The sequence below is a fragment of the Hipposideros armiger genome, unplaced genomic scaffold (assembly GCF_001890085.2).
Source record: "Hipposideros armiger isolate ML-2016 unplaced genomic scaffold, ASM189008v1 scaffold_538, whole genome shotgun sequence".
Classification (NCBI taxonomy): domain Eukaryota; kingdom Metazoa; phylum Chordata; class Mammalia; order Chiroptera; family Hipposideridae; genus Hipposideros; species Hipposideros armiger.
In genome coordinates, this window is record NW_017731888.1 from 653,165 (window position 1) to 666,613 (window position 13,449).

Genomic DNA, 13,449 nt, shown 5'->3' on the forward strand with positions numbered 1-13,449 from the left:
GGCGTCCTTACCTGCGGGGGCCCTGGCGGGGAGGGCGGAGGGCGTCATCGCGGGGACGCACTCGTCGTCCTGGGAGTAGCCGGCCTGGATGGCTCGCAGGTAGCTGTGGCTCCGCGTCCGGAAGCAGCCGGGCAGGTCCAGCGCGTCCATGGCCTGAGACTCGGCCTCGCTGAACACGGACTCGCACACCGACTCCAGGTGCCCGTTGACCTCGGCTTCGCTCACCTGCAACACACGGGCGTCAGCGGGCGGCCGGCGGCCGCTCGGGCTTGTTTCCAGCGTCATTCGTCTGAACTCGGCACGGGAGAGCTCTTGGGCTCGGGAAACGGTTTATCGGGTCATTTCTTACAAAACACTGAACACGCGATCAGGGCTTTGGACACGGGGAGCGCAGCGGTGCGCACGCAGCGCGGCCGTCGGGGCTGCAGGGCCTCCGTGGGGGACACGCGCCCCCCAGGTTCCTGGGGGGTGATGCTCCCGTGTTTCCCATGAGCCCAATCTGGTTTTAAGTGGAAATGCAGTGAAGTGAAACGCAGCACCGACACAAGGCCGAGGAGAACGGGGCGGGAGAAAGGGTCAGAATATAAGGATGAAAAGCGGAAACCGACTGGGAAGGTGCAGCTGCTCGCAGGCCCACGGGGCTCGGGCGCAGCGTGAGTGGGCGGAGGGACTGACGACGCCCCCGTGGCCGCTCTGTGCGGGGTCCGGCCCTCGTGTGCATCGTGTGCGTGTTAACACGTAAGCCTGCGGGGTGCCTGCTGGTGAGGCCTGGGCTGCGCCTCGCGCGTCGGGGCTGGGGCAGAGCTGTGCACGCTGCCAGGGCCCCGTGTCCCCTCCACTCCGTCTCCCTGTCCGGTCCGTCCTGCCCTGGGCTCACCCCTGGTGGAGGTGGGGGGCGGGGAGCCGGGCCAGAAAGCTGGGACTCATCTGGACGTCAGGTAGACTCCACTGCGAATCCACGCTGACACATGCCCTCAGCTGCCCACACCTGCTTTCCTCATCACAGTCTCACACGCCCAGCTGTCCTCCCACCGCCCACATGTCACCGCCGCCCGGGGTTACAGTACAGACAAATAAGAAAAGTATTGTTTTAAACACCAGATTAGCTGTTTTCCTCTCACTGTTCACAGAGTAGAATCGGGTAAAAGAATCAGATGCCCGAGACAGAGGGCAAACGTGATGCCTCTGCCCACCTTGAGTGGCAGACCTGCTGCGGGCTCCACGGCTGTCACCCGAGGTTCCTGACATGCTAGACGAGCCCACAATCCACAGCTCAGTCGCTGGTTCTAGATGACAAAGGGGACGCCGGGGGCTGACAGGCCTGAGGCCACAGTGCGAGAGAACCAGCTGTGGCTGTGCCGCCAGGGAAGCCCAGAGAGACGTGAGGGGCGAGCACACTCATCCGACCGGTCTGAGGGCCTCTGATGTTGGATGGAGTCAGCCATCCAGGGCAGACGCACCGCGACCCTCCCTTCAGGGTGGCCTCAGGCACCCCGTGAGTGAAGCACATCAGACACACACTGGTTTGAAATGTGACATTTTCCAGACTACAGGTTTCTTTCAACCTAAGTTGTCCCTTATGTGGAATGTTATTAAAAAACCCTCAGGTTGTTTTATGCCATTTATGTCAAAGATCCACGTTAGACAACTTGAAAAAGCCAAAATCTGAGTGGAGTCGCGAGCGTCAGCTGGCACCTGAATGCAGATTTCGGCTCAGGAGGGCTCCTCCTTAAGAAGACACTTCTGACCCAACGTGCATCCCACAAAGTCAACGCATCAGCGAAGCCCGATCGGCTGATGCTTCTGTGAGGCTCTGCTCCCCAAACAAACAAAATGGCTAAGAGGGCTCTCCCATTGGCCGAGAGGCACAGAAGGATCTGCTCCCGGAGAGGCAAGGTGTCCCTGAGCTCGCGGGGGATCTGGAGAAGTGGACAAAACTGCACTGGAGCCCAAAGCAGGCTCAGTCGGGGGTCACCCGGGGGCCTAGGCCAGTGGGAATGCCGTGTGGCCTGATGCAACCCACTTCTTGTTTTGTGAGCCATAAACTCAGAAACGCAGCTCGAGCTGTTCTAGAGGATGGAGTACAAGGAAGCAGAGAAAATCGGGGAAAGGTGAGAGTGACAGGGTCAGCGGGGTGACTGTCCTTTCACGGCTTTCATGGCTGTGGCTCCACGTAAAGCCAGTGCTGGCTTCTCGGAGGTCACGGCAGGGGACACTCACAGAGCGATCATGACACGGTGACACTGGAGGCCTTGCGCACTGCTGGTGGGGACGTGAGACGGTGTGGCCACTGTGGACACCGACCTGCGGTCCCTCAGGAAGCTCAGAGCAGCTGCTTCTGACGCAGCGGTGCACGCGGTTATTTCCGCAGGAAACAAAACGGGTGGGGGCAGCTAGGCACTGGCCCCCACGCCCTCGGCAGCGGCTTCACAGGGGCCAAAGGTGCGGCAACAATGCCCAGCAACAGGTGATGATAACCAAGCGCGGTCCATCCACACGAGTATCATTCAGCCCCGAAAACGATGGAAAGCTGCATGTGCTGCCATGTGGATGGACCTTGAGGACGTTATGCTCAGCGACAGAGCCCAGACAGAGAAGGACAAGCACATGCTGTGTGAGTCCTTGCGTGTGACGCCCTAGCGTCGTCAGAGACAGAATGTGGTTCGTGGGTGCCAGTGCTGGGGGTGGGGGCGCGGGGTGTTCAATGAAAGCAGAGTTTCAGTTCTTCAAGATGGACAAGCTCTGGCGACGGCGGGGTGTTCGCACATCCACGCGACTACGTAATGCCCCGAACTGTGCACTACAAATGGTTAAGGTGGTAAATTTCAGGTTATGTGTATTTGACCACAATTAACAAAAAGGATGCATGACAGAAAGAGGGGCCATGACGGAGCCGAAACACCCTTGTAAAGACCAGGGGCAGAGCCCAGGGGACGGGATGAGGGGGGAGGGGTGTCCGGCAGGGAGGCTGCCAGCGCCCCTACAGGCCGTTCCCGGCACTGCGCCCTCCTGCTCAGCTTTGCTGCCTGGACAGCTGTCAGGTTGTCAGGAGTACCCAGCTGTGGATGACCAGACACAAAGTCCATGCAGAGACCGTCACAGCGACGATGAATCCAGGAGAACGCAGCCAGGCTGAGCCCCAGGACAGTAATGGATGCTGTGCCAAGGACAGTGACAGGGGACGGGGATGGGAGCGGCCACCATGCACGCGCCCTGGGCACGGTGCCGTCTTGTCACCCGGCGACTGAAATGCCCACTGCGAAGCAGATGTGCAATGGGTCACAGAGACCCTGAGAGCTAGGTGTGGTGACTAGTTTTGAGTAGGTGACAAGAAACACATTCTAGTGGGGAAAAGGGGGAGGCGGACGTGCCATGGGGTTGGCTGAGGCCACCTCAGTGGGCCCCGCCTAGGTCGTTTCCCTCTGGGGCCTTCACCTCCCTGTGCAGCAAGGAGCCAGTGCGAGGCTTGGGGACGTGGCTGCTTTTTGGACCCACCTGCCCCCTCGCACCTGCAAGATAGGAAGGACACGTTGCTGCTGGCTCGTCTGGAGAGGGATGAGTTGGGGGGGGGTGTCCCAGAAACACCAGCAAGTGTGGGCCGCTGGCCCTGGTGTGGGACACAGGCCCTTGTCGGGGGAGTGGGGACAAGATGCTTGGGGTGGAGGGGATGAGAGGACGGGCAGGGGCTGCTGGGGCCGCCTGCTCACTTGCCTGGTGTCAGGCAGGTAACTGCTTCGAGACTCAGTCCTGTCACCCTACTCCGTCATCCGTGTCCTGCTCCACGGCACCCCAAACCCCAGCCCAGCCCGGAAAGAGCTCAGTGAGTGACCGACAGAACCGCCCAGCACAGGCCTCTGGAAGCAGCCCAGCATGACGCTGGCATTTATCAAGGAGGCGACCGTCAGAGGGCCTGAGGTCTGCTGAGACGTGAGGAGTGTGGGCGCTATCCCGCCCGGGGTGGGGTCAGTGCGTCACACGCGCACAGAGCGGAAGCTGCCAGCTGGGCAGCTGTGCTCTGAGCCCGGAGGGCCCGTCCTGCTGAGAGGGACGACGACCTCAGGAGCTGTTCGCTGGACCGACAGGCTGGCAGATCCCAGAGCTCTGTGGAATGTCAACAATGCAAAAGTGGCCCAAAGAGCTGAGGACAAAGCCGGCCATGTGCAGGGGCCTGTGGCAGCCCCACATCGTGGCCGGGGGCGGCTCAGGGGACTTTCTCACAGCACCGTCCACAGGCCTGACACTCCCTGGACAGGAAGGAGGCGGTCAGGGGCTTAGGAATGTCACAGGTGTCAGGGCTCCACAGGAAGTGGAAGGAAGTGTTCAGCACGAGCCTGAAAACCCAAGCTCAGGTGTACAAAACAATGCAGCTAATAATAATAATAAAAGTAATAATAATAATAATTAATAATAATAAAAAAACCCACAAAAGTTTCAAGACATTTAAAAACAAACAAACAAACAAACACCCCCCAAGCTCAGCTCCAGCACTATTTTTAAAGGCAGTTAAAATCAGTAAGCAACATGTTATGTTGAATGAAAAATTTAAAGACTCAGCCTTCGTTGTCCTAAACAGGGCACTCGGCCCCGAGCCCGCACACCTGGCTGCTCCTCTCTGACCACACCTGTGGGCCTGAGTGAAACGCGTCATTCACGTGGAACTGTGATCCTGCTCAGAGCCACTCGTCTGCTAAGCCGGATCAGCTTGATTCTTGAGTGACACCAAGCCCCACAGCGAATTTTCAACGATTTTTACTAGACCTTCAGAGGCCCAGTTTGGGGGAATGACATAAAGCCACTGTAGTCAGAGCCTGGTCACCATATGGCTGTCCCCTGGACCCGTTTTACTGTGAAAACCTCCTGGGAAAAGGCAGACAGTCTGAGCTCAACCAGCTAAGGAGGCCGGAGGCCAGCTGGTCAGTCATCCTCACTCACAGATCAATGTAAGAGTCACACAGTCACACAGCACAGGCCGGTCTTATGAAGTTCCCGGCTCTGCCACCAGTGAAAGGCAATGCCACGTCTGCTCCTGGCCCCCCATACACATGCTGGGCACTGTCCCCCTGGCAGGGAGACTTCTGGGATGACATGGCTGTCGTGACAGGGCCCCACGGGGCAGGGGACGGGAGGGATCCCCGACCTGGCTCACACAGCTGGCCTGACTCAGCGTGCTGACAGCTCTCATGTAACTCTGGTTCCGGGAGCGAAATTTCGGGGAGTTGTAGTTGGCAGAGGGGTCCAGGCTGTGGCTGGCAGGCCCATCACTTGCAGCTTGCAGGTAGCTCTGGCTATAAGAAAAAGACACGAAGAGAAAGCGGGCCGTGAGCATCACTCAAGGGGCAGAGGAGGGTTATCTGGACGGACGCTGAGAGGCTGTTATGCAAGTCCCAGGATGCCTCTGCCTCGCGCGCGTGCCCTGGGGTTCACACCTACAAGTGTGAATTGCAGCCGAAGTAACGAGGGCGGCTATTTACACGAGTGCTCTGAGCCCGACACTTTATGGAGGGAATCAGGACGCCTCCACATTTCTACCAAGTGCTGACGGCACCGGTCACTGCACAGCCTGGCAGTGAGCTCGGCTCCTGAGCTGAAGCCAGAAACCCGGGGAGTCTCGTCATAACCCCACAAGCTGCCGGCAACTCACACTGGGGACCACAGGGAACGGACACAGGCCGGCCTTCAGCTCCGACTTCTGGGAAGTGGCCCGGGTTATGCCGCGTCGGCCAAAGGGGAGGGCAGTTTGACAAATCCAACCCACTGTGTAATTACAATGGCCACTCTCTCCCAAACTCCCTTAAAAAAATCAGTTTTCTTGGTCTCCCTTCTTGCTATTTTGTAAAATGTTCAAAGTCTGGGGAGCCGGGAGGATGCGGGCAGGTCAGCTCAGCCCCCATTTCCGGCACACTGAGCCAACTTCGTCCCGAGTCTTCCCACAGTGGACACACTGAGTGCAGTCGCTGCCGGCCGGCACTCGGGCCGCACGGGACAGCCCGCCAGGCCCCCCTGGCTTTTCAGGGTGAATGCAACGCCATTTGTTTTCCTTGTGACTCACTTCTTTCTTTAAAACATGGGACAGCAGAGTAAACCCCGGGCTCGATGGTAAGTTCTGATTAAGCAAAGCCCATTCACTATAGACTGAAGGTCACTTTTTCTGCTAAAATTAATCATTATTATATTTTATATCGTGATAGAATTTATGTTGTAATAACTTTTGCTTCAAAACCAGGTACATGACACATTCCTAGCTCCTACCTAGGTTCCCACCACGGAAACCTAGAAAACGGGGAGACGTCAGCTGGAAGCCTCTGATGGGGGCCCTAAATCTGTGAAGGATCCCGCGTGGCCGGCTTCAGGCCGCGGGTCTGCACGGCGCCAGGAGGGGGCGCCGCCCCGCCCCCCACCGCGCCTCCGGGCACCGCAGGGCTGGCTGGCAGGAAGGCGGGGAGCAAACACCACGCGCGGCCACCGGAGTGTCCCCACACGGAACTGGCCATCAGCGGGGCAGCCCAATGCCAGCAGCACCCCGAGACTGTCACGCGTTGGGGCTCTCTGGGACCCCGCATGTGACCACCTCATGCTCCTGTGTCTGTGCTCAGTGCAGGGGTCTGGAGTGGGGGTGCAGGGGTTGCCCTGGCGCCCAGGCTCTAGGCGCCCTTTCATCTTTGCAAAAATGTCAGCTCTCTGCACCCCCTCCTGCATGTCCTTGAAACGGCTGATTCCGTACCGTGCATCCCTGCACATCATGCGGAGCGGTGCTCTCTCCAGGTCAGAGCTGTCACTTCTGATGAACGCAGAGCACAGTGCCTCCGGTCTGAGAGCCCTGAGGGAGGCACGTGTCCTCTCCCCGGGTCCCCACTCCGCAGCCCAGTGCTGGCTCTGACGGGGCACAGCCTCAGAGCAGAGCAGAGGACCCTGGAGGTGGCTGGAGGTGGCACTCACACACAACTCGGTTTATTTTGTGATTCGGTGTTTAAAATCTGTTGTAATGCCCAATGATTTTCTTTATTCCAAACCTGGGCATAGTCGCCGTGTAGAAAGCCAATGAGAGTTTTCCTACTGAACACAGACTCACAACCGTCACACTTGCCACATACCGCTGTGCTGGACACCGAGCAAGCATTTCACATCACACTGACCCATCAGCCTCATGGGCGCCCCGTAGACAGGGCCCCGTGACCTTCCCCGTGCCACCAGCGGGGCCTGAGGCTCCGGGAGCGGGTGGCAGGGCGGACTCGGGGCCCAGGCAGGTGGGCTCTGGAATTCACACTTCTGGCCCGAGATCTCCGCTGCCCAGTCAGCAGCAGAGAGTCAAAGGGCCTGGTCTTCTAATGCAGCATGTTTTACAGTTTTTAAAAAAGCCAATTTCAGCCTTATTAGGCTCAACACATATTTTATTACAGCGGTTTAGCATTTAATGTCCAGGCATCCCGGAAGATCACGGCCCAGAGACTGAAACTCCGGCCCTGAGATTAGGAGGTGCAGCCAAGGTGAGGAGCTGGAGGTGAGGGCTGCCCTCTGCCCAGCAGGGCGTGCCCCCCCCCACCTTTCCCTGCTCCTCCCTAGAAACCTGTCAGCAGGATCCCTTTTCCTTTTGAAATCCCCTCTCAGCCGGTTGGAATTCCCTCAGAATGAGAGTCCCTACTTCAGCACCCCAGTCGTCAGCGATGGAGACTTGGTGGCAGCCCAGGAATTTTTAAAAGGAAATCATAAAAAAGTTTTCTAGAATAACATCTAAAGAATTTTTTCCTAGCTTTTCTCGTTTTCAAATGATCCCACTTTAGAGAGTCATATATGCATAAAAGGGACTGGCACCCTCTTTTGGAAAGAATACTGGGTTTCCCGGTATTCCTCCTTTCCAGCTGTCGCTGAGTCCTGCATCCCAGACCTGCGCTGTGACTTCACTGCAGAAACAAATTTACACAAGAAAGCACGCCTCCCAGGTGTCAGTAAGGGCAGCTGCACAAAACCAACCATTCCTCGTATCCCTGTCACCTCAGAAAAGTGGGGGAGATTCTATGCAGCTTGGAGAAGCAGGAATACAAGACACTTTTAAATACTAAACGTGTAATTCCAAACACAGACGGCAGCTTCCGACTTCTATACATGGAATGTGACGCCGGCAGCAGGCTTATGTCCAGCTCTCTCCTCCGTCACATGGAGACTGGGACACTGCAAACAGCGCGAGGGGTGGTGTCTCTCCCCGTCCTCCCTCTGCTGTACCCCCTCCTACAGATGCGCTTATTCTAATGTCTCTCAGTACGCGTTTCACATTATCCAGCAGTTAATGCTTTTCTCCACAGTATTTCCGTATTGAGAGCGAGAGTGTCCTCTCGGCCGCGAGCACAGGCGCAGACATGGATGAAGCGGACTTGTTGCCTGTCTACACGCTTTGAGTGGAAAACCACTCGAGCATCGAACCGCTCGCTGCTGGGACACTGCTGGCTGCCCCGCCCCTTCTCCAGGCTTCTGAGGCCACCACAGAGGCTCAGCAAAGCCACATCACTGCTTTGTCAAATGGTGTCCTTGTGACCCCTCCAGCGAGTCCCTGGGGAACCAGCTGAGGGGGTCCGAGCGCCGTCCTCTCTTCCCAGTGAAAGGAGGGTCCCTTCGTGCAGTGGTGACAGCCCTTCCCGAGAACGTGGTGTGGAGCTGCAGCGGCCACTTGCAGCCAGCGGGGGTCAGGGCCGGTGGCTGACCGCTGCCCCAGCCGGGACTGCCACCCGGCTCTGCCCATCACGCTCTGCACGCCGTCTGCTCTGAGCCAGTGCCGGGCAGGACTCCAGGACGCGGCACCAAGAACTCCCAAACACACAACAAGAAGGCCTTCGACAAGGGCGTCTGCTCAGTACTCGGGTGCTAGAAAGTGCTGGGAAGACCGTTAAAACGTGGCCACAGCAGCCCTAATGCAGCTCACAGGTGCTGTCACTCACTTCATGCACTGTGACACGTACAAATAATCCCCAGATAAGGACAGTGGTCAGAGAGGCACTGCCAGGCTGTCCTAGGCCAGGGTCCAGTCCATGCTCTGAACCAGCCGGCTACCTTCAGTGTCAAGTGACTGATACCTGCCAGGTACAGAGAGGCCTCAGGCCTTCTGGGCTTTCTATGCAGAGACCACCTGAGCGGGGGTGTCAGCTGGTGATGATCTGAGTCCTGAAACCCTAAAAGTACCACGGCAGACTTGGACATGGGGAGGCTGTGTAGACCTCCTCCCTGGGGGCAGCTCGGACTTTCCCGCCTTCTTTCTTCCGAAACAGGTCAGGTATACAAACTGACCTCCGACAGCCACCTCGCTGGACACGTAAGGAGGGGCGACCCAGAGGAGATGGTCACAGAGGGGCTTCCAGAAGTCCGAGACTTTCCTGTGACTGGCGAGGTCCCCTCACTCCCTGCGAGGTCCCCTTTTCCTTCGTCACCGCCTGGTCTCACTCCTCTGCCCTCATGTTTGCTAGGCGACTGGACGGGCACTGGAGACCCTGCACCGAATTCTGCAGCTGCCCCTGGGCTGTGTGCCGGGAGCTGTGCTGGTGTCAGAAGACACCAGGATGCACAGTAAGTGCCAGCCAGATTTCAGGGCAGGCGGCTCTTTAGAATCAGCAGGTCCCAAATGGGGCACTGATACTAACACGAGCACCGAGAAATTCAGGCGGGACCAGTACCGTTTCTCTTTGTTAAATCTGACACCGCTGTGAACCAGGCAGGCTCTGTCCTTGGGAGGTGATGGGGTGTCAGGGACATGGACACGAACATTCTTCATGCAGAAAGCTACAAGTAGGTCTCCCCACATGCAGGCAGGGGAGGTTTGGGGAAGGGACCAATGGGGACTGTGAGGGCCACTCCGAAGTGTCTGAAGTTTATATCACCAGCTAAAGAAAGGCACCAGATGCCTCAGTTGGGCCCTGAGGTGGGCAGAGCTCTGGCAGGACTGGACCACGGGGGCTTCACAGATTCAGGGACCCCGAGCACCAGGGCTGGTGGGAATTTGGAGCTGATTGGATGTGGCCCTCAGAGAGAACTTCTAACTGAGGTGGCCCCAAGTCTTCGGGTTCTTAATGGAGGCAGGCGCCCCTCTAGGAAGAGGGGAGCCGGGGCTGGACGTGGGTTTGACTTGGGCTCACGATGTGATAGCTTATCGGGGCCCGTAAGAGAAGGAAGTGTGTGTGTGACAGCCACGGGCTCGGTGTGGCTCGGGTGCGGTGTGGGCGGGGGGCCGCTGTGTGTGCCGCCCGGGGAAAACGGTGTGGCCAGGCCTGGAGCTCACACATGTGGCCGTGTGGTGCCACAGCAACAAAACCGCCGAAATACTGGCTCCAAATACAAAAAGCTTGTTTTCACTCAATGCCACATGTCCACTGGAAGCCCCCCGGGACCCTGATCTATTCCGTTTTCACTCTGGGACTCGGGCTGACGGAGTTGTCCCCAAAGGAAATTAATGGTCACGTGGCGGAGGGGGAAAGGTGCCGGAGGGTCTCACACTGGCCGTTAAACTTGGCCCCGGACATACATCACGGCCGCTCGCTCACGCGCCCGAGGCCATGGGCCCACAGGCAGCCCGGGGCTGGTCACCAGGACTGTGGCAGGGACTCCCGCCAGCCGTGTCAGCGTCTTGTGCCAAAGCTGAGCTCAGCCTTCGTACCCCTGCTCCTCCTGTGTCCCGTGTCATCGAATTACACACCGGTCTCACCCATGTCACAAGCTTCGTCCCGGGTCCCCAGTGGCGATTCCACACACCCACCGAGTCTCGCTCAGCCCCCTCCCTTCCATGTCCGGGGTCCGACCCGTGCGGTCCGCCCCCGCGCAGCTGATGCAGTCCCTACCTCACAGTCCCCTCCCGTCTGACACTCAGGTGTGTCCACCCAGTCAAATCGACCTAAACAGAAACCTGCTCATCCACTTGGAATTCTCCAGTGGCTCTGCATGACCTTCGGCAAAAAATCAAGAGAAAATATCAGCCCAACACAAAGCTGGCGTAGAAACAGCCCATTACCAAGGGCTCCTCCGCCATTTCCTTGTCAGCAAGCAGCCCAGCCGACCTGACAGTGACCCCGACTCTGTCAGAGTGACAGGGGTGTCCTCGGGCCTCGAGGGACTCAGGTGACAGGTGCTGGCGAGGCCAGAGGACAGGTGGGATCACACTGCCTGCTGTGCACCGGGGCCCTGCCGTGCAGGGAAACACCCGTCTCTCCAGGCACGGCCACCGTTCCGCAGTCGTTTTCCCAGCTGGCACTTGAAATTAAACCTCACTCTGGCAGTTAAACGTGTTTCCATCTTCACCCCCTCGTGTGTTTTGACTGTGGGTTTTATAGGTTAAGTGTTTGATCACCTACCACCTGTGAGGTAAGTGGACCATGCCACTTGAGAAGAAAGAATTCTCGGGCTGTGGCAGCATTTTGCGACACACCGAAGGCAGGGAACGCCTGATGCAAACGTCAGGATCAACACACTACAACCGCCGTCCCGCTGGGACAGCAGGTAATCGCCGAATGAGCATCCGTGTGAAACCGGAGCAGGTGCCTGGGCCCCGTGGGAGGCTGCAGGTGGCGGCCTCGTCACCTGGTCACATGTACCGGCGTCCCCGGCACGATGGGCACTGTGGGGTAGTGAAAAGGAAGCCCACGTGGCTGAGGTCATAGCTTCACCAGGAAGTAGAGAAAAACATGGAAGGTGAAAAATAATAACCCTACACTACATGTATGAAAACACGGAAAACTGTCCTGTGGTCAGAAGCCACCCTCGAATGAAATGGGCCCTGAGGGGACGCCCGGGGCCGGAGGGCAGGAGGACATTGAAGGCTCCTCCCTGCTCACGTCTCGAGGGGTCTGAGGCCACAGGACAGACGGTTCTGAGACCGAAGTCGATGTGGCCACTCCACGATTCAGGGGGCCTCCCAAGTGGACACAGCTAAGGAGGGGACACGTGGGGTCTGGTGGGGGGAGCGTCCCCTGTCTCAGGCCAATTGTGGATGCACGAGGTTTGAAAAGTGGAGGAAATGCAGCCCGGGGAGAGTATTCCATACTCACTAGAGTAGAAATCTTTCTTCACTTAATCAAGCTTAGGGTGACGAGCAGCAGCGGACGAGGCGTGTTTTGTGGGGAAGCTTCATACGTGTGCACCGAGTGACCAGAGGCGTGACCGGGGAGCAGCAGGCGAGAGTGCCCACGCGGGGACACGCAGCTCACTGTGTGGTATTTACAGCAAATGCTTACAGTGTTCAGCCAACAGGCACCAGGGGGAGAAGGCCAAGGGCGCCCCGGGGGACACATGCTGGGCTCCAGGCGGCTGGGGCCACCGTCCCTCCCACCCTCCTCGCCTGCATCTGCCCCGGAGGTGGGAGCAGCCGCCAGTCTGTGACCCGTCTGTGCACTTCCGGCTCATCACGCGGCTTTCCACTTTGCTTAGATTTGTTTGTGCAGAAACACGAGCTCCAGAGCCAACGGCAGACACTGACAAAGTGAGCGAACATCCCCCTCTGCTCTCTCACCTTCCTGTGAGCCAGGATGCTGCTGGGCATGACACAGGGACACAGAGGGGACGGGGAGAGCGGGTCCCCGAGGCCCAAGCAGACGCGCAGGGGCCACTGGGCCCCTATGGCTCCCAGAGAAAGATGACCAGCAGGACGGCGTCTGAAGAGGCTGTGGGAGCGACGCACCTCGGGGTGAGGACAGGGGAAGGGAGTTGTCTGTCCCATGCCGGGGAGGGAAGGGGCACACAGGCACAGGGGGCTCAGAGGAGCTGACAGACACGCCGGTCCACAGGCCAGCCTGCGACGTGGTGACAGCAGCTGAGAGCCCTCCCATCCCCACGGAGCCTCCTCTCTCCTCCCACTTCCTTCCCCAGCAGTGCCAGAGGGGCCGGCACTGGGGAGCGAGGCGAGGAGGGACTTGGGGTGAGACGGACCCCGCGCCCTAACCTCCCTCCCCCTGCAAGCTCCCAGCACAGCGCACCCAGACTTCGCAGAGGGGACAGGAGAGAAGTCTTTGAAGCCGGTAAGAGGAGGAAGTTTGAGAAGATTCAGGGCTGCCTGGTTGGCGCCGAGCGCCTGTTCCTCACGGACGAGCCCAGGCGGCCTTCACGTGCCCACGGCTGCAGGGCTGTGAGCGCGGCTCCCAGCACAGGGCAAGGGCGTGTGGGACACTTTCATAGTCCCATCCTGTGCATGAGGGACCTTAAGTATCCCGAGGCTAGAACCACGGCCGTGTAAACGGCTCGTGGACGGCTTAACGCCTGGTGTGGAGCGGCAGAGACGCGGCAGTCCCAACAGTGGCCGTGGGCTCAACGCGTGGCGTGAAGGGAACGTCACTGGCTGTTCGGGCAGAAGGAGTGTCCGTCACCAGGACCCACAGCACAGCAGATGGGAGTTCGATTGTTGAGAGAAGATGGTAGAGTTTGGCAGCCAAATTTCTTGGAAGAATAATTATAAACTCAGTTGATTATGAAATTAAAGCTAACGTC

The 13,449-nt window shown here is 58.4% G+C and overlaps 1 protein-coding gene across 3 annotated transcripts in view; it reads right to left on the minus strand.

Annotated features, from left to right (window-relative positions):
- DLGAP2 (DLG associated protein 2) overlaps positions 1–13,449 on the minus strand; it is a 484,295-nt gene that overhangs the window by 41,904 nt on the left and 428,942 nt on the right. For all 3 annotated transcript variants that reach the window (XM_019668777.1, XM_019668780.1, XM_019668778.1), the window contains 2 exons: positions 5,138–5,285; positions 12–225 (listed from right to left, as the gene is read on the minus strand). In XM_019668777.1, the coding sequence (XP_019524322.1) occupies positions 12–225; positions 5,138–5,285 (362 nt within the window). The remainder of the gene's footprint in view (positions 1–11; positions 226–5,137; positions 5,286–13,449) is intronic.